General features: G+C 38.4%; 5 protein-coding genes and 1 long non-coding RNA gene across 9 annotated transcripts; 3 read left to right on the top strand and 3 right to left on the bottom strand.

The window, feature by feature from the left end:
• Positions 1-721, top strand: LOC135589219 (ethylene-responsive transcription factor ERF017-like). Its single transcript, XM_065081504.1, has one exon. It carries the CDS (start codon positions 59-61, stop codon positions 602-604), a length of 546 nt encoding a protein of 181 aa, XP_064937576.1. The 5' UTR covers positions 1-58; the 3' UTR covers positions 605-721.
• Positions 722-2,349: 1,628 nt separating this feature from the next.
• On the top strand, positions 2,350-7,639 carry LOC135588592 (uncharacterized). 2 transcript variants are annotated; one of them, XR_010476345.1, is made up of 3 exons: positions 2,350-2,577; positions 6,831-6,897; positions 6,988-7,639. It is a non-coding gene; the product is annotated as an uncharacterized LOC135588592 (long non-coding RNA). The 2 variants fall into 2 exon arrangements; XR_010476344.1 differs by lacking the exon at positions 2,350-2,577 and having other exon boundaries at positions 6,759-6,897.
• Positions 5,287-7,203, bottom strand: LOC103995838 (uncharacterized). Its single transcript, XM_009416551.3, has 2 exons — positions 6,017-7,203; positions 5,287-5,650 (listed from the first exon to the last, which is right to left on the bottom strand). The coding sequence occupies exons 1-2, from the start codon at positions 7,201-7,203 to the stop codon at positions 5,620-5,622; spliced, it is 1,218 nt and encodes a 405-aa protein (XP_009414826.3). The 3' UTR covers positions 5,287-5,619.
• A 3,347-nt stretch (positions 7,640-10,986) lies between the features above and the next one.
• Positions 10,987-15,611, top strand: LOC135588591 (zinc finger CCCH domain-containing protein 62-like). Of its 3 annotated transcripts, none has more exons than XM_065080791.1 (10): positions 10,987-12,122; positions 12,208-12,320; positions 12,962-13,076; positions 13,299-13,360; positions 13,588-13,639; positions 13,766-13,877; positions 13,969-14,067; positions 14,143-14,267; positions 14,642-14,669; positions 14,796-15,611. In XM_065080791.1, the coding sequence occupies exons 1-10, from the start codon at positions 11,887-11,889 to the stop codon at positions 15,360-15,362; spliced, it is 1,509 nt and encodes a 502-aa protein (XP_064936863.1). In that variant the 5' UTR covers positions 10,987-11,886; the 3' UTR covers positions 15,363-15,611. The 3 variants fall into 3 exon arrangements, with proteins under 3 accessions (XP_064936863.1, XP_064936862.1, XP_064936861.1); XM_065080790.1 differs by having other exon boundaries at positions 10,988-12,122; positions 14,642-14,819; positions 14,931-15,611; XM_065080789.1 differs by having other exon boundaries at positions 11,185-12,122; positions 14,642-15,611.
• A 694-nt stretch (positions 15,612-16,305) lies between these two features.
• Positions 16,306-20,314, bottom strand: LOC103995841 (small ribosomal subunit protein uS2). Its single transcript, XM_009416555.3, has 5 exons — positions 20,097-20,314; positions 18,272-18,534; positions 17,991-18,188; positions 17,291-17,498; positions 16,306-16,595 (listed from the first exon to the last, which is right to left on the bottom strand). Exons 1-5 carry the CDS (start codon positions 20,221-20,223, stop codon positions 16,474-16,476), a joined length of 918 nt encoding a protein of 305 aa, XP_009414830.2. The 5' UTR covers positions 20,224-20,314; the 3' UTR covers positions 16,306-16,473.
• A 689-nt stretch (positions 20,315-21,003) lies between these two features.
• On the bottom strand, positions 21,004-26,272 carry LOC135588589 (eukaryotic translation initiation factor 3 subunit K-like). Its single transcript, XM_065080788.1, has 8 exons — positions 26,027-26,272; positions 25,544-25,600; positions 25,412-25,462; positions 25,243-25,305; positions 24,584-24,634; positions 24,450-24,516; positions 22,474-22,556; positions 21,004-21,438 (listed from the first exon to the last, which is right to left on the bottom strand). Exons 1-8 carry the CDS (start codon positions 26,132-26,134, stop codon positions 21,235-21,237), a joined length of 684 nt encoding a protein of 227 aa, XP_064936860.1. The 5' UTR covers positions 26,135-26,272; the 3' UTR covers positions 21,004-21,234.
• Positions 26,273-26,309: the final 37 nt, after the last annotated feature.

Genomic DNA, 26,309 nt, shown 5'->3' with positions numbered 1-26,309 from the left:
CCATTGCGAATCGATCCGAGAGAGAAGCGTAGGACGTTACGGAGGGAGCGAGAAAGACATGGAGAAGGCGGCCACCGGCAAGCAAGCGCAGTCATCGTCGTCGTCACCGCGATACAAGGGAGTGCGGATGAGGAAGTGGGGCTCGTGGGTCGCAGAGGTGCGGTTTCCCAACAGCCGGGAGAGGCTGTGGCTCGGCTCCCACCCCACCGCCGAGCAGGCCGCCAGGGCCTACGATGCTGCCGTGTACTGTCTCCGTGGCACTCGTGCGGCGTTCAACTTCCCCGACCAGCCGCCCCATATACCCTCGGCGGAGAGGCTGAGCAAGGAGGAGATACGGGCGGCGGCCATGCAGTTCGCGCAGGAGGAGCCGAGGCGGCCTGCTGGGGAAGCACAGGAGAGTGGCGGGGAGAATTCGACGGAGGCGGTGGGTCAAGGGAAGGGGAGCTCGGTGACGACGGCAGTAGAGGGATTGATGATGGAGGATTCTTTCGTAGCAGCAGCAGCACTACCGGAGTGGTGGACCGAGGAGGATGAGGATGCTTGGGGTGCTGTTGCTGCTTCTACCGATGACATATATAGCTCATCACCTCTCTGGAATTTCTAATATTAATTCTCAGTCCATTTTATTGTGTCTAAAAATGGAACTCGAGAAATAAGTTTGCAACATCATCACAAAAAGTTATAGTCGTCGACAATAAACTATACGACTGTCAGCTCTCTTGATAGTCTCTGATGAGATATCCCAATGATTCAACTGTTGAGACCAACGGGCTTAACTATCATGATGCTTGGCTTGTGGGCCCATGATATCTGGAATTGCCATGTCAGCACCATTCCTGTCATTTGACTAAGAAAAGGTTGGGCTCCACTTTGCTTAGCTGGGTTAATTCAGAACCCAAAACAAAGTTTCGCATGGCAATTTCTCAGAAACATAATTAAATATCTGAACAAAAGTACTACTGCTATATATATATACACACATAAAAGAGCTAAACTAATATTATAATTATCATGATTAATTTGATTGGAGTCAGGCACTTGTGCATCGGTTAGATGATAATGAAACTCCAAGTAAGTACAGAATAATATTAGTTCTATGGAAGCAACATCAAACTAAACAACATCAGTGATATTATTATTATTATTATTTCAGATGGAAACATATACTTGGTATTTCAACGATGTTTACCGTCGTGAATTCAGATTGAATTTAAAGGAAAAAGAAAAAGTAAACCCTGTCAAATTTCTAGCATTGAATTCTCATCAAAATGACGTAAATGCTGAGCCGATGTTAGTGTGCACACAGCGAACGTTAATCAAAAATAGTTTCAACGCTATGTGATCGATGTACACGGACAATCGTTCCGTCCAACCTCGGACACGTTGACTTAGCTCACCGTCCAATAGATGTACGGATGCAGCATCCGACAGCTGACCATTCAACTCGTATCATCGGACGCTTGTTCAACGTGCGTTCTTCTCGAAAACATTGGTGCCGTGTGCCCGTCCACGTACGTGCACGGAGCACTTGAAGTTAGTTAGTCAAAACCACAAACAGTTGATGGGTCAACAAAAGATGATCGATCATTCAGGTGGTAAGTAAGATGGTCAGCTCGAGCACGCAAGCGACAAGAAGACAACAATTGATCGTACAGAAGCTTCGAATCCATGTGGCTGATGACACGGACGATGGCAAGAAATGAATCTCGTCATAGATCCATATTAGCAGGAGGACGAATTTAAATGACAATGACCCAAAAGGCCGTTGTAGATCCTTTTTAATGCTCAACTGCAAGTTTAATTGGTTGTATATAAAATATTTTGATGATTCAACTATTTGACTCTTTAGGTAGTCAACAGCAACAACATCAATAATAAGAATGAAGAATAATAATAATAAAGAAAAGATAGATAGATAGAAGGCATGTGTCATGGTCACAACCAGTAGAGGGGTGGCTGGTTCGAGGTCTGACCCAATCCAACATAATCCCTGTCATGCTGGCAGCAGACGATGGTGGATGAACTGCATGCTCCACTTGCTAGAGCAGATCAGTGTCTTGCGTTGGCAATGGTGGGGAATTCATACCACCAAAACGCAGCTGTCAGTTCACTACCAAGTATGACTCTGTCATTTATGTGGAGATGGCAGTGATTTTGATGTTTGGGCAGCCAGAGCATCATTAAAGAGTCCAGGAAATGAATCACTCTGCCACATTTAAGTAGATGGTGCCAAATCAATGCTTGACCAGTTTTACAATTAATGCTTAGTTTTGGCATTCATCTAACTTTAGGATGTATCATCTCAAATAACCAAAAAGAGACAACTACAAGAATACAAATGTTTGTGTGAGAATGAAGAGAGAGAGAGAGAGCCAGTCTGCAGGATCAGTTGTTGGTACCACATCTTTTAATCTTCCTTCCCCTGTTTTACTTCTTACCCTTGTATGATAAGAAGAAGAAGGGTTTGGAAGGAAGGTTTCTACACTTTGGGGGATTGGTGGATGACCCCCATTTGTCTGCTGCACCTCTTCTCAGTGCTGGTGGTGAAGGGATTGGTGGGAACAGACCTTCTCAGAAGTAAGGCCATGCCACCTTGAGTCTGTCTCATTATACCTCCTCTTCTTCCTTTCTTTCTTTCTTTCAGAAGTTCAAGGCAATTCCCTCTTTAGTCTGTTATTATCTTCTCTGTGTTGGGATATGTCTCCTTTCTCATCATGCCTCCTGCAAGATTCACCTTTTTTTATGGAAAAATGCCTCTATTAGGGATGTTGTAAAACCTGAAACTTTCAATATTTCTGCCCATATCATTTTGATTGAGGCAAAGGATATAAGAAAGGCTTTCATCCACTCCTTAAAAATTTACAGTAGAAAATGTGGGTGGTTTTACCTATTTCTCTGTTTTGAGCAAGAATAGTCCATGTAGAATCTTATATCTTATATATAACTAGGTTATCAATTTTACATCTTTGTGATGATGATGATGAAGAGAACTATCTGAAAATTGTTGTGATGTTGGAGAGGTTATAGTTCAACTTTTGTTGTTTAAAAGAACATGCACCCCTTTTTTTGTGTTACAACTAACAAGTGATTTCGTGCATGCAAAATTAGTTAGGTCATATACTTAGGCACATCTCCATGATGATTTGTGCCAAGAAATTTTTTAAGATAAAGAAAGAAAATCAAACACTATGTCAAGGCTTGGTTGGCAAGAACATAAACATTCAATTTGTTGTTAATTTTGTATAGTTTCTGATATTGTGTGACACTACAACTTCAGTTTGTATGATGCACATACATGTCTAAAAGAATGTCTGCTAACACCATGGGGAGACAAGCTTAGTCTCTTAACCTCTAGTCTAGACCACATATCCCAGTATTCTTGGTGGGAAAGTGTCAGTTGATTTTTTCTGAAACAATATATAAGAATTATATAGGTTAATATATTTTCATATGGCCAATTTGAGACAAAGCACTTCTTCTTCACCGACTACAGCTGTAATTTAGTCTTTCATCTCTATATACTTGTATGTCCCCTGATAGACTGCTATTGTTGCACTGAATCTAGCTGCCAAATCCAAAGTTTCATGCTAACATGTAATGATTTTTTTCTTTCGTTTTCTTTTTTGATTGCAGTTCATTAGATTTTTATTTTTGTAATCTCAATATGCCTTTCAATATTTGAATTACTAATCTAGGTGACCAGGTAGTAAATGATCAGAGAAGTGATACATAACCAATGAAAAAGAGAGGAGGATGAAAGGAATAAGAGTTGCAGAAGCAAATGGAGATTTTTCTGACAGACCGTAGGTCCTATATAGTTCGGTCCCGTGACAAAAGTTTACAGATCTAGAATCGTTTGATTGCCTGAACAGCTACACACCTGACAAAATTACTAGGACACCATATCTTGTCAGAACTCAGAACTAATAATATGCTGAAGGTAGAAAAGTGATTGTTAAAATTCATATGTTCCATTCCTGCAAAAAGTCCATATGCTTGATTACTGGAGAAAAGGCTACCATAAGGGCAATTTGTGGTGAGGAACAAATATGTAAGTTATTTTTCTAATGAGGATACATTTTGATTTGGTCCTCCCAGCAGGATGATTGGATTAGCAAAGAGTTTAGGAAACCAAATTTTCTAACAAGGTTTAAGAAAACCTGCAACTCATCCACATTTTGGAATATCATTTATGTTCTCTAACATTCTCTAGACAACATCAACCACCTTCATCAGTATCCTCTGTTTCATCAGAGTCTGTTCCTACATATCTAGACAACATCAACAACCTTTGTCATTTGAAAATCTGTTTATAAGAAAATGAAGTGAAGGCACTACTTCCTTAATTTGAGATTTTAAGGTTCATGAAAAAGCACTTTTTGTTTCTAAGATCTTTTACCTAATCATTGTTGCCAAAGTTCCTGGACTCATATCATACAGTGTTACAAGAAGAATGATGTCATGAATGACATCTAGCATAAAAAGTAACTCAAATTTCTTTCGAAAGTAGCAGCCACTAGTTTCTTTTCCCAATTACCGCCTCATGTTCTCTTTCATTGTTAATCTTGTCTTCTACTGCATAGTCTTGAAATATGGAAACCTGTTAGGCTTACATTAAATTAGGTGGGGAACGTTTCTGAAATGTTCGTTACAGTATACTTCACAGAGATCATGAATGAAAGCTCATTTTTAGCTTGGACCTTGTGCAGTGGCAATCAACTAGGATTGGCAACCTCACCAAGGTGACAACTTCCTTGACCATGCTTTCTGTGATGATCTTAAGAAGCTAGGTTAAAGTTGAAACTAAATCATAGAAGTTAAAAGGAAAACATCTTGTTGCTAGTAAACTGATTATTGCTTGATAGACTGGGAGGGGGATATAACAAGTGAGTTCAAACTTTTCTTATGATCTTATGAACAAAATTCTTGTAAATATCACAGATAAATTCCTCACTACGACTCTTAGCTAGAAAAATACAATCCCAAAATCATACAAGAAATTTGAGGAAATAAAAAGACGTGCTTCAATGGCTATAATTGTTCAGAAAATCTGAAAAATTCCACATCCGGAGTCTTCTTGTTGGATTAATCAAACCAGATTCAGATGTGGTTAGAATTGATCCTTTTGAATCGAAGATCACAATTTAATCTCAAATGAAACTTTATTGTATTAGAATGGATAATATGTGATATAGTTGAGTTACCTGCTCTACATTGATTGAGTTCTCTATTTTTCTTTTAATCAAATATTCAAATGTCTTAATCAAGGTATGCTCTGTGGTAATCTGAATTTTAAGTCCAGTAGTGTGGCTTATATATAGTCATCAATTTAGTCATTTCACATCACATCCATCACAGTCAGTAACAAACAACAAAAACAAAAACTTTGACATCTCAAAGAAAATGAAACTGTTCCCTGTTACATTGTATTCAACTCTTGAACTTGCCATTCTATATCTAAGAGAGCACTTTATTTGGGTCATGATGAAAGATTTCTTTGAAAATTGTGAGTCTCGTTACACTGCAATCTCCAAGAGAACCTTGAGTTTCATTTTATTGAAGTATTGATGAAATAGCCCTTGTCAAAAATCATCTTTCTCGCTCTGAAAACCATTCTTCTTACCAATATCCAATTTCTCCAATATCCAAGCTGCAAGAGAAAATAAAAACCACAAGCAAAAGACAATAAGTTTCAGCATAATGTGTCAACCGAATAAATGAAGGTCTTTCTGATGATCATGCTGTCTGTGACTTAAATCACATGCAGAAGACTTTGTGGCTAGGCCACATGATGACTAATTTTTTGCAGCTAAAATTCAACGTATGCCAATCTCATCAAATTTTGATCTATCATTGTTTCAGCAGATATTGAAATTCAGAAGATAGATTTTTTTTTCGTGGCTTTCAGAAAAAGTAAACAGTCAGTAAAAGAATTAGGCTTTGTATTGATTGTGTCATGGATTGCAATTGATCAAAACTGATCTAAACCTTTGGAAACATCAATTTTTTCACTTACCTTGCCAAGGATGTATCTTGCAAATAATCCTCCACTTGAAAATTGTCATCCAAATCTTGCTGAGAAGAGGAAGTCTCCTTTGTATTCCCTTCGACACCATCATTTATCCAAGATGGTATATCTAGGAACTCATCAAACACATGAAGCCTATCTGCACCGACTCCACCCTCTCTCTCCTCTAGGCCACCTTCCATGCTTTTCAGGAATTTACTCCACCATGCTGTTGTTGCCAAATTCACTTTATCATTCCACTCCATGTCGTGTTGTTCCCCAATTGAATGTATCTCTGCCATCTCTTCATCATCCATCGCCAGGTGCAGCGGCATGGATGCAGGGTCCAATCGAACTTGAGAGGCTTGTTTGGAATTGTTTGAGACAGCCGGTAATTCTATACCCAACATGGCACTAGGAGGAGAATAAGAACAAGACGATGATGAAGCTTGTGATGATTCAATTGGTTGTTGATTGCGGTGGTTGTGGCGCAAGGAAATGTCGATATCCTTGAAACTTTGAAGGTTGAGGTTTAGGCCTAATGGCTGATCAGGCAAAGGAAAATTCAGGTTATCAGAGATGGACAAAGGTGTCATCGATGGACAAGCCCACGAGAAGGAAGAAGGGAAAGTAATGGGCGAGAAAGGAGTGCCATGCAAGTAGTTAGTAAAGTTGTAATTCGGCAGATGATTTGTAGCGTTCCTCACAGAACCCATCAGCTCATTCGATGTTTCTTTCGAGGGCGGTGCAGAGAGGTTGAAATTTGATACTGGTGCCGAGTTCTGTTGTTGTTGCTGATGTTCATTTGCTTGTTTAATGGCAGCTCTGTGCAATCTGAGGGCAGCTACAATCTCTCTTCGAGCTTCTGCCATGTTGAACAATCTTTCTTGGTAAGGCCTGGTTGTGTGGAGTCTTCTTCTCACTTGTTTCTTTGGTGGCCTTGACCTTGGTAATTGTTGTTGTTGCTGTGCTCCATGAAGGTGCTCACCATGGCTGTCAAGATCTTGGAAAACACCACCTACAACCTCCTCTTTCGCTGACGATGGATCTGTTGAAGCTCTGGACCTCGAGGAGCTCAGTTGCTTGACAAGACTACGAATGTACGCACCGGAGAGATGCGTTTCTTCTTTGTGGTTTGGCTTCTCCACCTCCACGCTTCTGTTGACGGTGTGCTTGAAGCAGGAGTGGCTCCTCATGTCTCTCAATGGTGACTAAAGTACAAGGCAGTTTCCTAGTCCTGGAAGGCAACTAAACAAGGCCTCATGGGGTTGCTATAAATACTAAAAGACATTGTTGCATTTGCTACTGTTTCTGCAGTCAGCAATGTGCAAGCATCCTCAATTCTCTTGATGTTTTAGCATCTGAGTGAGGGTAAAATGATTGGCTCATGATCCTAAGAATCTACAATGTGCCATTTTCACAAAGTGAAAATTGTACAAGTGGTTAATTTGGATTTAGCAGTATAGATCTTATGTAATTGTTGGATCCTTCAGTTTGGTGACTTCAAGTATTCGTCGATAAGCAAACTAATGTTGTCGATTAGAAAACTTTTAAGTCTGATTGTGTGGTATTACTCTTATTTTTATGTAAGATTTCTGTTTCATTCAGCAAGAAAGTTGAGCTGTTCATAGACATGGTTTTTACTTATTTCATTCTTTTATATTGAATAATGCTACATAAAAGGTTTGCCTTCAAAATCTTTTGTGATGCCAAACATCATGACATAGAAATGAAAAGTGCTGTATCCATGGGAGACTCCTACTGGTGTCATCATATTTCACATCAACTAAAGATTTAAGCATACCTTTTTGCATGTCAGAATATATTCTCCTTCCATAGCACAAAACTTGCTGGTAGAAAAAAAGCATATGAATTGAGAATCTTATAATAATTTAGAATGCAAAGGACTTATCAAAAGACAATTCACAAAGAAAAGAAAGTGAACAGTCTGAAGTGAGAAAGTCAATAATCAAGATAATTTAGGAAGATCAAACCCAATGCATTCTCATGTGAATATAAGAGTCCTAATGTTCCAAACATATATTTATATATTCCATTTCTCTCTAGTATACAGAGAGAGAGAGATGCTAGAATGCCTTTGGGACATCAACCTAAGAATGTAGAACTGATTTAGTGACATTAATAACATATATTCTTCAATCAACTAAATAATACCATTAATATGCTGTGATTATGGCTATATATTGCAAAAGAATTATTGGGGAAACTTGGAAATTACAAGTTCATGGGAACCAACCATGTTGCTTCTCCAATCACACCACAAACCCATTTACTTATACTAAGTGAAAACAAATGGAGAAAATAATTCCACAACTTAGTTTATTTAAAATGACAGTATTACATGTTACAACACAAAAAAAAACCTGAATCCAACCAAATGCAAATTCGATCCGTCGATCGGTCGGTCACGATCCGATCGAAACAAGTTTTGCTAGATTTTATTGGAAATGGTGTGAAACCGAACAAGCTCATGGATCTTGTGTTATCAGAAATATTGATCCGGATAAAATAATTTTCTTCACTATGCTATGAACACAATAAATTCACATAACATACTAATATTATATTACATAGAGCTATCTATGTAAGCAAGTAGTTGAGGACCCATTACTGTGGGCTTGTCTTGGAAGGGAGAAAGCACAAGGGAAGGGGACCATCATCACTTACTGATAGTGGACCCCAGAGCTGGAGTCCATGTGACTCACCACCGTAAGGTTCGAGTGGGCACCACAGAATGAGGGGCCCATCCAATCTAAACACTACGTGTTCCCTTCTCTCACTCACTCTATTCATTGGCTACATGCGTCTGTTGTGCTTACTCCCTACGCCGTTCTCTTCTACACTGCCCCTTTCTTGATTGGATTTGGATGTTCTTTTGATTAGACAGAGGGATGAATAAACATAGAAAGAAATATATATATATCGAATTATATTGCTATATAATAAATAGATGACTAGCACTATATTGTTGTTATTGTTATGATCATTTTGACAATAAAATTACATTCTAATTCTAATTATTATTATTATTTGATGAGATGGATCGTTTTGTAATGTTGAGCAGAGCTATAAATAAATGTTTGATGCAATTCTTGGTCAGACCGATCAATCATTTGACTTCATGTACCTAATTGGCTAGAAAGTGTGGCTAGCACCTAAGGTCCTAAATGCACCTAGTTAATTGAGTTCAGTGCATTTCTTGCTTCTTTGTTTCTTGCGTGTGTTCTGATGATGATCATGGGGGGAGGAAGAGATAAGGAAGGAAGGAGGAGATTGAGAATCCATTCATGCTTTTATGTGGAAGACATATGAAGAATGGGGGACCGCTTGATGGCGGTGGGAGGAATGCACCACCACCCAAGTTGGCTTGTGGAAGATGACAAGAGCATTTGTTTGGTGAATTGGTTCGGTGCTCTTCCATTGCCAACAAGCATGGACTCAATAATGCATTTTAAATAATAATAATATATAATTTCAAATGTTGGAATCTCTAGAAACCATCATATTTTATATGTTTATTTATATATGATCTATTCATTAAAAATAATATACATATAGTGAGCATTAGTTATTTATTAGATTGATCTAAAGAAAATAGGACGAGAAGTCAAAGAGTCAATTGTAACCATCGACTCAATATAATATTTTATTTTGAATATTATTGTATTATTATTTTTGGGGGATGCGGTCAAAAAATTGAAATTGACTTAATATGATAAAATACGAAGAATGTTTGATTCATTGATTTCACTCTTAATACTTTTATTTGGTAAGATTTGTATGTGGATTAAGTTAATAGGAGCTCTAGTATTAATTTTTAAAACCCTCATTATACATTCGATTATAAGAGATTAAATGTTTTCAATGATGAATTATTTAGATTGAACAACGTGTCCAAGAGAAGGGGTAGCCAAAACAATAATCATATCACTTAGAGCAAACATAATAAAAAATATTTAATATAATATAAACATAGTTATGGGAGACTTTATGGTGTGAAGTGGGGTAGCTGAAGACATGAAGATGGATAAGAAAATATATTTTAATTTTCTTGACTTGATTAAAAAATTATGCTACACAAAAAAATCATAGGAAAAGAAAAATTAGATGTAGCTGGAATATATGATTGTTGCAAATTTTCCTTCGTCAATAAATTACTTCTAACCTCTCTCTCTCTCTCTCTCTTTCCCCTTGACAAATACAACTCACACTCCCACCTTTCTCCTCGTTTGGATCAGATTGACCATAGCCTTTGGCTTTAGTCTCATGTTGGCATCGCCTTTGTTTTCTTGTAGCCTCCTCCAACAGCGTAGCTTCATAGGCCTTCGATAAACCGTCATCCCATCTGAAAAGACTGTTATTCATAATTAATAAAGATAGGTAAAGATTTTATAAATATTTTAGTAAATATATTTTTCATAGTTAATAAGGATTATATTTATAATTAGCCATTTTATCCTCTTTTTTTACATCGAATATTTATTTTTTATTAATTTAATAAAAATATCTTTCTCTCTATTAATAATTTTCGATCATAAATATTATCTTTGACTGTTGTTGCTGTTATCTCTTGTTACCATCACAAACAATATTGTTCGTTGTCTCTTGCTCCCATCACGAGTGACTAACATCACTCGTGCCTTTTTCTTTCCTCATCTCTTTTTGCTTGTCGAAAGCCTTAGTGAGTAGAGAGAAGAAGGAATGAAAAGAAAAATGATAATGGAGGAAAGAGAAAAGAGGAGAGGGTAGTGCCGGGATGACGACGACGACGATGATGATTAGAGGCTACTAATGGAGGGAGGGATATTTTCATTAAATTGATAAAAACAAAATCCATAGATAAAAATCAAGTATGGGATGCTATTTGATTAAACCCTCAAGGTTTTTAAGTTAAAATGTCCTTTATAATTCAATATATTTTTCTTGTTCTTAAAAGAACTTGTTGATGTTGGACTCATGTGTATCTTTGTTGGGCCTCCACATGAACTTGCCTTCTCGGTCCACTATAGGAAGTTTACAGTGGCCCCCATCTGACGTGGACGATGAGATGCCCTTTCTTACAGGCTTCGTCATCAAACGCGTAAAAGGACTCTTTTCATTAGTCGTTGGATGCCCCGGAAGCGGGTTCCACTCAAGGAACTAATAGTAAAGAGACCTTTCCCTATATGCTGGTTCGGTCGAGACACGGGAGGCGAACTCTTCCACCGCCACCACCTCCTCCTCCGCCTTACACGCGTCGCCTCGTTGCGTCTCTTCGAAGCTGCATCTCCGGCGCTCCATTCCCGTCGTCTTTCCCCATCCGACGAGTGCCGAATCCGACGGTCCACGTTTCGCTATTCCACCCTTATATCTACTGCTCACCGTTCGCGTTGCTGTTTCCAAAACTCAGCTTTTCTTCCCGGAATGGAACTGTTGGAAGCGCCGGCCGTGGTTTCCGCCTCCCTCGCCGGCGCGCTATGGGCGTGGCTCGTAGCCCTCTCCGTGGCCCTCGGCCTCTATCGCATCAGGGCCGTCGCTCCCAACCCCGACAACCCCCACGTCGTGAGCCCCGAAGCCCCGCCGGCCCTGATCCAGCTGCAGTTTCGCCTCCTCTCACTCTTTAGCCACGCCGAGCCGCCTGGTGAAGGACAGCCCGGCGCCGAAGGGGAGGTTCATACGGAGGGCGTCCAGGAAGAGGGCGACGGCGAGTTGGAGCAATAGTTTGGCCCAGTACTTTAGCAGTCATATTTGGCCCAAATAGGCCCAAAAGAGACCCAACCCGTTTAAATTTCAAACCCTCGTTTCTGCCGACGGTCTCTCTCTCTCTCTCTCTCCTCCAAAGTTAAAAGGGAAACACAGGAAAGACCACCATCGATACAATGGCCGCCCTTCGTGAGCTCAAACCATTGGAAGATGTAGCGGGTCCTCGAGATGAAGAAGACAATAATGATGTTGATGCAGATGAATGTTCTTCGGAGGAGGAGGAGGAAGAAGAGGGAAAGTTGGATTGCGACTTGTGCGGGACGGATGATTCCGAGGAAGATCCTACGTTTGATGTCCTGGAGGAGACGCGATCGGCCCTTTCAAGTATCTCTCTCGAGAAATCCAAGTGTCGGTAGGGGTTCTTGTCTCGTTCGATCAAAGAGATGAATGTGGACTCCGTTTCTTTTCTCTGTTGAAACTGGTTTTGGCACATACAGGAAAACGAGAAAAGGGGATGGAGAAAATGGGTCGGATTGCCCCATGGTGGAGATTCCGGAGCTCGACGCGAAGGATAGGAAATGTTTCGAGGTTGTCGAGAAGCTTATCAAAGGTCAGTCGGATGCCATTCCACATATTTTTCTTCCTGTTCCTCTTGTATTTTTTTTATCAATGCGTCTGAAAGCTTAAGCCTATAGTTTTATATTCTTGACAGTTCCGTTTTCATCCTCTATATTTTGAGACACTAATTGCCATTGCATATTTTATGTAGAAATAAAGAAAAAAGGGGGAAATTTTCTTATAACATAAAGAGAAAATAGTTGATTGAACATTCGTTGCGGTTTCAATCTAACAATTGTTTGCTTCTCCTTCATGTTTAGTCATGTTGAGATTTTTCTTTAATTCAGTTTGAAACCCCTGTTTCAACAATTTGTAGTTTTTCTTGTTTAAGAACTTCTTTGGACTCATGCCAACGCATTGTTGCTTTGATATTCTATATTCCTTCCTGGGTAATTTCCATAGTAATTTTGATATTCTTGAAGACTTCAAAAGGAACAAGTTTTGTCTTTTGGCCCCAGCAAATTTCTGCACGTAAAGATGTCTCTTGAGTCGTACTACTTCTATGTTAACAAAGAGTCATCAAGATTTGCTCTATTGTGCTAATTGTTTATGTACAAATGATTTCGGATAAATTATTATCTTCCTTTTGTTGAGACAATACCTAATGTCTAGTCGATCTTCTTGAGATGACAGATGGCCAGATGGAGAAACTTAAAGTCGATCAGTGCAAGGTCTATCTGAGGAAATATGGGCTGAGGTTAACAGGAAAGAAGGACACCCTCATAGGGCGAATCAGAGAGCACCTAGAGTATGTAAATTTTAATATAACTATTATATCTTTCACTATTAACTTAAGAATTTGTTGGAAAGTAAGTGTATGTGTGCCATGTCCTATAACTGATGGTTGGTCACCCAAAGAACATATTATTTGGCACACAATGTTGAGTCAACAATCTTCGATTAGCATAAGCATTACACACGAACCAGTTGTCCGCTTCTAAGTTGTTTTATCTTACATAATCAATTGCAGGATCAAAGACGGTGGTGGAGAAAGAAAGTATCCGATTTCTAGCTTTGTGGTTAATTGCAAAGGTAAGATTCATGTTTCAGTGCAGTAAAGCATTAAATAAAGCACATTTAGTGGTATAATGGCTTCTAATTATTCTAAGCAAACAACGATAAACTAAGATAGCATAACTAAGTGGGTACAAGATTTAAGGCTATTGTTACTTGATTAAATAAAACAATATCAGCATCTTTTTGCTGATCTATCAAGCACACATTTGATTAACAATCAATGCTTCTTTCTCTATCTATAGGTGATGCCTGCACTGGGGATGTGGTGATGTTTGAGCAGAATGTATATGAAATGTAACATGTCTATATATACTCATGATCATTTTTGAAAATCTCAAATATTAAAAATGATTCTTCATTGTTCATGCTCCATTTCTACGTATCTAACTCATATGTTCGTTCTGCCCGACTTTATTTCAGGTTTAGCATTGCATCAAGAAGTGCCACAGGTCCCCCTTGTGGTATAAGGTTAGTAGCCGGCAGGATTGTGAAGGAAAGCTATGGCGCAGCCAAGCAGCAACACACGTTTACAGTATGATATAAACACCATAGTAGAGAAGTTTCTAACCTTTATCAACCACTGCATAACATCTAAGAGAATGTCACTGTCATTCTGGGAGTAGATTGAGGTGCTATGGAGCAAAGGAGAAAAAACACTACCTCTTCTCTACCCCCTCCTTATCAAGGGAAGAAACCTCTACCGTTTCAAGACAATGAGGCAGGTGGGTGTTCTCCAATGCACATAACAAGAAACACGAGTGTTGCTATAACAGATGGTCTAATTTCTTGATTTGCAGAGGTGGGATGATGAAGAGAATAGGAGAAAAGTTTTGCAGGAGAAACATGCAAGAGGATCCTTTGCACGATTTTCTCGAGATAATAGGATCCAGGAGAAGATGCTGAAAAAAGACAGATTGGACCGGTAAAAATTTGACTAAATGAAGGTTTCTTTTTTCCTGTGACTTCAGTTTTTTTCCCCCCTGAGATTTTAACTGAAGTTTTCATGTAGAGGACTATTAACTAAATGACCTTGCATTTTCTGTAACTTCTTATCCTGGTTCCTTGAGGAGATATTTAGGAAAGAAATAGTTTACATACCAAGCAATTGAGTAAATCCTTTACTCTTGAAATGACCTTAGAAAAAGTTAGATTTCAATTACAAGAGATTGAATGGTAATCTTTAAGTTGAGATATTTATTTCTTATTATTATATGTTGTTTAAGAAGCTTATTGGTCAATCATTTTTTCTTTAAGTTAATGGCATTTTCTTGATCTTTTGTTCATTTGTTATTACAGGATTCAGAAGAAAAGTAGTAGTAAAACGGTAGGAAAAAAGGGAATTCTCAGCCAAGTTGATCCATTTCGAGCAGCTGTTGTTGAACAACATAAGCTTCAACATGGACAACCACCTCAGCAGAGTCTAAACTCAGTCGACTTGAATTTTATGCAGGAAACAATCCTCAAAGAGATGCCAGTAAGTGGGCCTGGACCTCATCTATGGATGAGGTTTGATAAACCAACTACTACAAAGCATCAATCATTTGCTGTTCAACTGCACAAGATTCAGCATCTACGATCATTGCAGCACAATCTAAATTCGGTCGAATCAAATGATCCGAAACAAGCAACAAGTTTCAAGGAAAATCTAGAAGAATGGCCTGGACGACATCTGAATATGAGGTCTGATAAGCCTATCATGCCTGAGAATCAGAACTCTTTTCACCAAGGTTCGAAGCAAACTTCAGGTGGCTTTCAGCATCATCAGATCACTTGTGGAACATTGCATAAACAGAATTATCTCCCGGACATGCACCAGTTGCACCGTCATCACCAGTATCGACTACCTCAACAGAGAGCATGCTCCTCCCATCACATGCAACCTTTGGTTAGTGTGAATTCTTTCCACCAGATTCCACCGAAGAGGCAATATCCTATAAGAGACAGAGAATCATGTCGCTTCTATCGCCAAGGAAGGTGTTATTTTGGAGTAGAATGCAAATATGTGCATGACAATTAGATTTATGGTGACCAATTTCTTCTTTGGCATTAGCTTTGTCAAGATAAAAATAGATGATTGCTAACTTCGTCCAAACTCATTTCTATGAGTCCATCATCTATGTTGTTTGATTCTGCAATGGTGTTGCAGGAGCACTTGTGCTGAACTTTTACATACAACAACATATTGCCTCAGATCATTTGTCCTGCGATCAAATGTTTTGTAACCTGTTTTATCTTTTTGCCAATCTTACAAGGCAAAATTAGTTCGTGTGAGAGAAGTGACATCAGTAGAAACCTTCTGAGCTGACGACATATACGAGGCGTCCATCGGATAACCAAAAAATAAATGTAAAGGCTTGAATGCTATTTAGATGATGAAATATAGGTTGACTAGTAGACTAAATAAGGTCACAAATCCTATTAAATTGTTAGTACATGTATGCTTAATTTTCAAAAACTAATGCGCGATTAATCTTTCGCTCTCTTCGATAATATTTTGCACGAAAAAGGCAAAGCATTACATAACGAATAGTTTCATTATCTCCTTTGAAGGTTGAAACATTCATGCCATCTGTAACCAATCCTTTCCATGAAAAGACAAAATACAATGCTTTCCATGAAAAGACAAACAATACACCACATGATAGTAAGCAACACAAAAATGATAAATAAAAAAATAATTTTAATATTCTCTATGTTTCAAATGACTTTACCGATAAAAAATAATTTTAATATCTCACATATTAAAAATAAAAAAATATTAAAATTATTTTTTAATTATCATTTTCATATCAATCCAATATATAATATAATGTATTATATTCTCCATCAATACATTTAACGATGTTAAAATAAATAAAATTATTTATTTCACTTGTATAAATAAAAAAATCTCAATATAAATCTTTTAAATACAAAAACTATGATATTAATAGAATCCAAGTATAGAAATTAATATATAATTAACTCGCAATTAGCCTATCGCTAGGCCTTAATATATAAGGAAAAAAAATCACTAGTAGCTGTTAACAGGTTCAGAGGTGGATAGTAAAATGGTGAGAAAAGCAAGCATCCAGAGGCACTGAAAGTGCTACCTAAATAAATACAAAAATTGAAACTACTTGACACATTCATGATTCCCAGCCTGAGGAAGCAGCAGGTGGAGCAGTTTCCCAACCAGATGGAGGAGAAGCAACAGCACCATCAGCAGGTGGAGCAGCAGCCACATCCCATCCCCCAGCAGCTATGGGAGCTGTCGATAAGAAAGACAAACATGTCAGATCCATTCCTTGAGAGACAGAATTGCACTATAGTTTCTTTTGCAATGGTACAAAACGCAGATTGACTAACATGCTTTGTACACATGTAAATATTTTATGTGCCATATTACACTAAACCTTAATGCCATGGTAATATACACCCCGAGAACTGCTCTCTTAAAGATCTACCGGTTGCTCCGATATCAAAATTATCTTATACTGGACATAATTGTTCTCTACAAACTACAAGAATAAAAGATTAACACCCTCATAAATGTGATGACAAGGACTACACTGACCTCAATAAGAAAGTAATCACATCCTGTCAAGCTGCAATTAGTGACAGAAAAAAATTCGGCCACCCCTATGTAACTGATAAATTATAATAGTTCCTGAATTATTGTGTTAATGGTTTTAAAAATAAATCTGGATAAAAAGGTAATGACAAGGGAAACAAATCTGGATGCACCATATTTCATTACTTTGATGCGGAGGGTAAACCCTAAGTATCATTTGCCTATATGTCTGGTTAGAGGAAGTAGTAAGCCTTTGTGGAATCAGGTGAGAATAACCTGAAGATTTCATTAAAGCTTATCATAGGTCAATATAAACTTTGTTGTATAAATATCATCACATCGTGAGTTCGAGTTTTTCTAAAAAAATATATCATACAATTACCGAGACTAACCTTGAGCAGCAGTCCACTCAACCCCAGGAACCAGAGGCACGACGGCAGGCACAGCTCCCACATCAGGCATCCACTGTTCAGTAGTCCATTGTTCATTTGGTACCATAGCACCATAACCAGGAACTGCACCAAATTCGGGAGCAACTGGCGCTTCCTCTTCCTCCTGTTCCTTGGCTTCTTCAGGGTCTCTGTAGAAAAACAGATCAACCTGCAACAACCTGGCTTAATTAGAAAATAAAGGTATTAAAAGAACACCTCCAATATGTATTGATGATGAACCACCATTAACTTCAGGGACAAACAAAAACTAATTACTTCTCAATAAAATAAAAAGAGAGCAAAGAGGTAAATGATACAGTAGTATGGTGAGCTATTCTTTTTCAACGAACCCAGGGGAATCACTATACAGATAGTTCTCAAGTGTAATAAAAATTTATACTAACAGGCATAAAGAATTTTGGAGTACAAGACTACAAAATGTATGCTTTAAGATGCTCCTATTATGAAGCAATGGGGTTCACATAAACTCAAGGCCAAGGTTGCCATTAAAAGATTACCATTAATAATCTAAAAATTTAAAAACGATTATACCAAACTGTATTAAGACTTTCTTAACCCTGAATAAAGGCATATCCATCAATGCATGCCTTGCTAAGGCCAGTAAAAGAAAACTAGAGGTGAACAACTTATGTAAGCTTACCATTACTTCCCATTTACGCCCAAGAGGGATGGTGCCACGCATCTGCAGAACCATCCTTGACAACAACCAAAAGAGGCAGCCAATACTGTGTTTTCCTTTATTGTTTGCTGGAATTCCAATATCAACATATCGCATTGGAGAATCAGTGTCACAGAAGGCAATTGTTGGAATGTTTCCAAGAGCAGATTCCTTGATAGGCTGTTGGTAAAAAGATCAAACAATGTTTTAAATAATCTATCTGTTCAGATATAAAACTTCATTTTTTTTACAGATTTTCTAACCTGGTGGTCGGTCCTAGGATCAGTAAGGATTAAAAGGCGAGGCTCACTAAAAGATGTTTGAAGCTGATTGGTAAAGGTACCAGGTGTATGCCTCCCTGCAATAGGATGAGCACCCGTGTACTGTGCAAACTTCAAAACAGCTCTCTGACCGTATGGTCTTGCAGATTGGACAATAATATCCTGAGGGTTCTCGATGGCAACTATGACTCTAGCTGCTAGCTGAAGCTTCTCCCATGTTTTACCAAGGTTGATGATGTGTACACCTGAACAGTTAAAAGTATAATTGTTGAGAAACAGGGCTTAGCAGGTGATTATATGATTACATAAAGACAATTTGCTAGGTCAACAATAAAAAATAAAAATAAAAATAAAAAACGAACAAGGAAATGCAATATGCACATATTAATATGTGAAAAACTACTAGTTAGTGAAAACTAGAACAATATTCCGGAACTGAAATAAACTTCTACAACACTATCCAAAATATCCATCAAACCATAAGACTCTTTCAGATCAGGTGGCCCTTTAATGAGTTCATTCATAGTTTATACATTTTAGTGTTTAATCAGATTGGTCCTTACTTCAGGTTACAAGGTGCTTTGGTGAATCAAAACCAGTCATTTGGGAGTACTATAAGCTCTAGTAAATAGAAAAGGAATATTGGTTGGGATTTATACTCTATTTGTTGTTAGTATTATGGAATTTCATATTTCAGCCACAAAAACACACTGTTCACCAACATACTTTAACATAATGAGCGAAAACAACTAAACATAAATCAATAAACTCTATAAATAGAAACGTGTGATTAACTTAAACAAAAGCCACTATGGTAATCTGTACAGAACACTTGAAAACAATCTGCAAACATATCTTCCTGTCAAACGTAATTGTAATTTTTTTAGGTTCCTGAGTAAAAGATGCTGAATAATCAATAAATTTTGGATTATAAATTCATGAGTTATTTAGAGACAATTGACCAAATGGGGTTTTGATATACAATGTCAACCAACAATTAATATGATGGTGACATAATCGGAGGAACAAACTAGCAATTTCCACTGATGAGCAAACCTTCTGTTTGCAGCAGTAGAGAATACTGAGATATGTTGTGCACATTGTGCTTCACAACGACCACTATAGTGTACTATAATGTATCAAGAACCAATATCTGTTTTTAATTTTTTTTTACTTGCATGACTGCCATGTCATTCACAAGAAACAATATCCATTCTTCAATGTGATTCTCAGCTTACAGAATCCTTAAGGTCCCCTTATTGCTTTCAACCTGCATCTATTTAATGATAAGTAGGCAAAAATGACCTTCAATTACCTTTACATAAGCACATCTTATGGGGCATCTACATGAGAGGTGTTCCTAGGGTTTTCCGATGGAACCCAGCACACTACTCATCTATGTTCTTGCCTATATTATGGACCTACTTCCACATTCCAATGACAACAATGCCGCCATTGCATCACCACAGCAAAATCTCTTTGTGAACCAAAAAAGTAAATCCTATCATCCTCAAATATGAGAATAAAAGCCATAAGCTGCGACGACAGTCAACCTTCACTCTCAAGAACACAAACTTATTTCTCCCCCACCACAGTTCGTTGCCATTAGCATATCATATCAAACTTGCAAGGCAAAACATGAAACCAGAACAACAAATAGAAAGCACTACCAAACCCTCATGGAACGCTACTATCAATTACTCCTCTCAGGCCCGGACGGCCAGAAAGCAGAAGAAAACAGAAGAAAGGATCAGACATCAAGGAAAGAAGAAAACAGAAGAGCGCAGAGGCGGTATCTAGGGGTCACCATCGGATCTGCGCTTGTAGACGTAGCGTTCCATCTGGAAGTCACAGTTCCTGGCGCCGAGGTGGACGTTGGCGGCGAGCATCATCTGTATGTCCTGCTCCTTCGGCGACAGCACACGCGTCGCCATGGCTTCGATCCCGTGAGCTCGCTCTACACGCTCCCGTGCCTTTGATCTCGCGAACGGCGCCGGCTGCGTAGCGCAATGGAGGACGAGTCGATGTCTCGCTTCTTATTGCCTGTTAAAAAGCCCTAGCAGCCCATTAAAAGACCAAAATGCCCCGAAACTCGTAGAAAACCGACGCGGTTCGAGCGCGTATACGAATGCGAGTAATAGGGACCGGACCGGGACTCGGCTCGGTTTTGGACGTGCATTCGAGAGACCGTTAGAAAGCCTTCATCGGACCAGACATCGATACGGCCAAATCTATGATCGCCATATTATTAGTGAGACTGATCGATCGACGGATCAGAACATAGGTTTTATTTTTTATAAAAAATAATTATATATTATGTTAAAAAATAAAAAACATATAGATAAAAATAATTAATAAATTATAAACCATTATAAAAATATGTCTGTAATGAATAAATAAAAAAACACCCCTTGATCATATATAGTAAATTGTAAATTCTTAAGAGCTGGACGACGATAAAAGAGAGAATAACAGTGAGAAGAAAAAAGAATAACGGTGAGAGAAAATAATATTAGAGATGAGAAAAGAAAAAGAGGGGAAAATAATATTTCATTTTTTTTTTATCTTGTCTGAGCCATATAATTACGGTTATGAAACACATCGTCCGATATGTTAATATTGATTTTTGATTCGTAACACTTCTAATGAATAAATGCATCGACAATATTAGCATCATCCATATCTGTCATGATCTCAAAGAAATACAAATCAAATAATCAATGAGCTGGGGCACTGTATTTCAAAAAGCATCTCAAAGAAACCTGTATACTTACAAATTATGGCCAAAATAAATAGCTTTAGCCGTAAAAGAAAATGAAACAGATCGGTTCTGTTACAAGTTTAATTAAGGCCACCAAGGAATCATAACTAATGTAGGCAAACCCGCCAATGACAGGATTCCAGTACTTAAAGAGTAATGCCACGATGTGGTCTCAAGAACAAATTCAGCTAAGCATGGGGAAGATGCGGGTAACATGCTCAAATGGCACGCCTTCTGCCGTGTGCTTCTTCAGCTCCGGGTGGTTGAACTCGTTGCGAGGAAGGACAATCAACTGTGAGCGGCCATGACTCTTCTCGAGGACCCAGCCACTGTTGGCCACATGATGTTCGATAAACTTGTCTAGGGAAAGACCTTCGATGTTGATGGCCTGTCCAAGCATTACAACATAACATGGAATGAGGGAAAAAGAAAAGTGGGCAGTGAGCTTAAGCAACTATATTCCTTCTGAGCACCCATGGTTTCATCTTGAGGCCACTGCATGAAGAGTAGCCCAGACTTCTTACAAATGGAGAAAAAAAAAAAAGTTTAAACTTTTGAACTAAACAATCTCTGCAAGCTAATCAGTCTCTCAATAAAGGGTAAAATGTCTTACACATGTGCATCAATCGATATATCATATTCTAACCACTGATGTGCCTACTGACTTATACTGTCGACCATGTAACATGAAAGATAGCCAATTGGCACCAGATTGGGATATCCATCCATATATTGCAAAAAAAAAAAAGGGTGACCAAATATTGACTATTCTTAAAGGTAATAAACATAATAGTGGCATCAAGAACATTACATTCCTTAGTGGGTGGACAGAGTAGATGCCTCATTACATGGTGCAAGAAGCATGCACTCTTGAACCAGCATAACCCGGGGACTAGAACAGAAAATAAAACAAAAATTAGAAATGTGTGTAGTAAACGACTTCATATCAGAACCAGGTGGCTTTTGTTATTTTAACTGGTATTTATACATGTGTATATATAAATATTGGAGAGAAATAGACTTCAGGACATGTTTATCAACGCTAAATAAATGAAACTAGTATCAGCTTATGAAATATCAACATCAGGATCACATTACAACCCACATTTATGCAGCAAAATGTAACAGCTGAAAAAGCCCTTGCACCGACCAGAAGTTATTACATAAATGATCAGTAACATGTTAATTCTTGTGTGTGATAAAATTATGCCACAGGCAAAACTTGATGCCACTAGATCAGAGAAGCAAAAACTTGTGATTACCATGAATTAAACTCTGAATAAACTAACAAAATTAGCAATCATCATACAGCAAATTGTGCCTCATTTTGGGTAAAAAGGAACTGATATTTTAACATTATACACTGCATTCGAACCACAATCAGGAACATACAGATAAAAAAGGAAAAATAAAGCAACATTACCTCGGCAAGTACAGGCCTTGGCACTTTCTGGTAAGTCAAGGAGAGAACATGAATTGCATAAGCTTGGATAGCTTGTTCAAAACCTGCATCAAATAAGTCATAAGCCACAAAAACTGACCAATCTACTGCCTACAAGTACAAATTCAAAATGTATAACATGCATACATGTATCAAGAAGAAAATGGGACTGAAAAAAGAAGCATTCAACATTCCCTTTTTTCCGGCCATGGAAAGCTTTTAGGAAAGCATAAAATTTAAAAGAAACAGAAAAGGTGCTTGTTGTCAGGAGTCTAACTGTTTGGCTACATTCTCCAAGTGGCATATCTATTTATACACCAAAATTTTCAACAAAGATGACCTTTTCTTTCTCTTTTTTTCCCATTGACAAGCTTATAAGAAAGATTATAATATAAAAGAACCAGAAAAGGTGATTGATGTCAGATATCCAGCTGAATGAATACAGGGTCCAATTGGTATATTCCATACTCCAACAATCACAATATGGGTGACCTTTTCTTTTCTTTATTTCTTTATTAAATTACAATATTGGTGACCGTAAGAACATAGCTTGAAGGTAAAAATATCATGATTCCTGTTGTCTTCTTCTCCTCTTCCGTCGATCTGTAAAGATACAGCCTTTCTTCCCAAAAAGGAATTGCCTTATGCATATTATACATGTCATAAGCTTTTCCTAATTGATCCAAATGAAACTTAATAGAAGCTAAATTAATCCCTGCCATGAAGGGAGAGTTGGCACCAAAAACCCTCATTTGATCTTGTTGAGCTTCAGTATTGTCTTCAAAGAAGTACCCAGTATTATGAAAAATTGATGGAAAGGTCTAATATTTTTCTTCTAATCTCTACCATAGTTATTATCTTCCTCATCACAGATTCATCAAAACAGGGAGTAAGTAGCACATTCAGAACAACAGTATCTTTCTAGATTAAAGATCACTTCTGATAAGGCATGTTTTGCCCCGCGGACACGTCACAGCTGATGCCACACGCCACGTCTGTTTTGCCCAGCGGATACGTCACAGCTGATGCCACACGCCACGTCAAAACTCGTACCCCAAGACACTATTCGACATGCCTGGTCCCGGCAATCCCAGGACGGCAACGCCCCACACACCAAGCCGGAATCCGTACTAATGTCGTGTTGTGTCCACCACGCCAATCCACGTACGACCGACCCTCTCACGCTAGTATAAAGACCTCTATCTCAGCCTCCAAAGGGGAGGAGAAAAAAACAATACCACCCACAACTGACTTGCTCGTCGGAGGGGCCAAAGTCAGGAATCACCCGACGAAGGCCTTTTTTTGTGCAAGGAAGCGATCACCCACGAGCCACGAGCACCTCGCCTGGAAATTGCCATCTAGTAAACGACGGCGAGCTATCACCTATCTCGGGAACGGAGAGACGCAGCTCGACGCAGACGACGCTCGGACCAAGAAACGCTGACCAACACCCCGTCGCGAAGGCCCGACCTACCTCAGTGTCCGGCTCAACCGACAGAGAACTCCCGACATCGATCCGTGGACCTAGCCGTGCTGACTCACCAGCCACGACCCATTTGTTCCCCAACAACTTCCAATTTAGAGACACTTCATTGCAATCTAAATTTGGTTGTTATGCTTAATGACAGAAACCATTTTGTCCTTACATCTCCAAACAATCATCTCTGAGCTACCACAACCCTTCTGCTCAGACCAACCAAGCTATCATATTTGGTAAAACATACATTAATAGGTAGTCAAGCAATTATATAAGGTCCACAAAAGGAACTTTGGAGCATCTAATATCAAATATGCACATGCACCAAGTCATATACATGCTTACATAGTATTGCTATCATTGTAATCTATAAAATTGGCTAAAAAGAATATGCTAAGTTCCAAGAGCACTATAGATGGTAGTAATGCTGTTCTAATGTCAGCTCCTAAGAATAACCGATAAGTTCAAGTATTCTTTTTACCAGGAACAACTTCAAGTATGCTGCGGCTCTTTGCTGCTTCATCCCAAAATTGACGAAATCTCGCAGTCTGCAATTGTGTTCATGAACTCAGAATACGAACAGCCAATAGAAACACATGCAAAAGGAAGACATACTTCTAGATAGTGAGAGAGAACAATCAATGTCTTGAACTTCTCTTCCATTTGCTGACAACAAAAAATTATAACGTTAGAAATGTAACTAAACCTGTGCATTGAAAGAAACAGCTGGATGAACAGTGACATATGGAATCTCAAAATCTACAAATAGGCTCATCGGGAGATATTTTGAAAACAATTTAAAGTGCACAATCACAGGTCAGTTGAGACTAACAACTTAATAATCATCATTAATTTGCAAATTTTCTAGTATTTCTTCTTGTGGTTTATTATGCAATATAGCATAGGATTGAACAGAATACTTTAAAAACCTTTTTCTATGATGAAATCCATGTGCCCAGTGAGTTTTCCAAGTAGTTCTTTTTCAAAATAATGATTTTTTTTATTGTTAACAAGAAATCTGGCACGAAGAACAACCACAAGATTTTTTTTTCCTAAAAGATGTGTAGATGGATATCCATGTAATTAATCAATGAAGTTGCCAAACACACTATTAATGGCATTTAGACTAGTTCCAAACCATTAATTGCAATATTTTCATGAGTACATCCTTCCCATATGCTAATACTTCCTATCAAGATATCTTAGTTGTCATTGAAATCGCCCATTATTAGTACATATCAGAGTGAAGTCAAGGGCACAAAAATTTAAAATACCACTTGCTCAGGAATCAAGAAGAGACAAAGGCTAAAGTCTGAGGCTGGCATCGCCATAAGAGCCTGCAAGACAAGGAAACAAATATAATAAAAATTCATGAGAGACATCAAGAAAGTTCATCAAAATTCAATTGCCTTTTCTACTTTTCACTTCTTAAATAAGCCAGACCTTGATCAAAATCTGAACCACAATTGGAATACTCATTCGACCTGGCTCAAACTACAATAAAAAAATAGTCAGCAAAGAAAAACTTATGATGTTCTTCACTAAGTTATACAAATAATGCCTTGAAACCCACACCTGATAGAGTCGAAGAAGGCAAAGGTTTGCATCCAAACTATATGTTTGAGATGAAACCTACAAGATAAACAAACGATGATTAGAAGATGTAGAAGAAAATATACAACAACAAACCATAATGTCCCAACTATCGGGGTTGGTTTCATGGATTTTGCCCGACTATTGAGCTATGTTTAGGACAGTACTCCTACGCAAAAGTAAGAAAACTCGAATCTTCTAACTACTTACAGTTTCTAATATACTTTTCATAGATCTCCCTCTATCCCTCCTCGCACAACACCACAAACCTAATTTTCTTGTAAGAAACCCATCAAACATCTTCCAAACAACCCATGCTGGTAACGTGACAGATTCAATCGATTCCAAGAGGAACCCGTAGATAACAGTGAGGAAGGAGTTCTTGGCCATGGCTTTCCAATCAAGTGGTAAGCGGAAATGGCGGCGAGAAGGAGATCAAAGAGAACGGCTTCAGGAGTGAATCACCTGCTCGTTGACGTAGTTCTCGAGATCAGTGAGGATATCGGGGTTGTATGGATTCACACTGACAAGTTGCTCCACCGTGTAGGAGACCTGCTGCTGCTCTCTCCCCATCACGCGATTGAAACCCTAGCAATATCGAACGCGAAAGGAAAGCAAGATGCGCGCTTTGCACGAAATAGAAGGGAAAAAGGGAGGCGGGGGAAACCCTAAATGTCTGTAAAGGTCGGGGACTTGGAACCGACGTCAGTGACGGGCCGTCGAAGAACATTTGCTTCAAGATTTCCAT

Source organism: Musa acuminata, chromosome BXJ1-8 (genome assembly GCF_036884655.1).
Source record: "Musa acuminata AAA Group cultivar baxijiao chromosome BXJ1-8, Cavendish_Baxijiao_AAA, whole genome shotgun sequence".
Taxonomy (NCBI): Eukaryota; Viridiplantae; Streptophyta; class Magnoliopsida; order Zingiberales; family Musaceae; genus Musa; species Musa acuminata.
The sequence above is the reverse complement of the archived record's forward strand: the minus strand, read 5'-3'. Positions and strand labels throughout refer to the sequence as shown.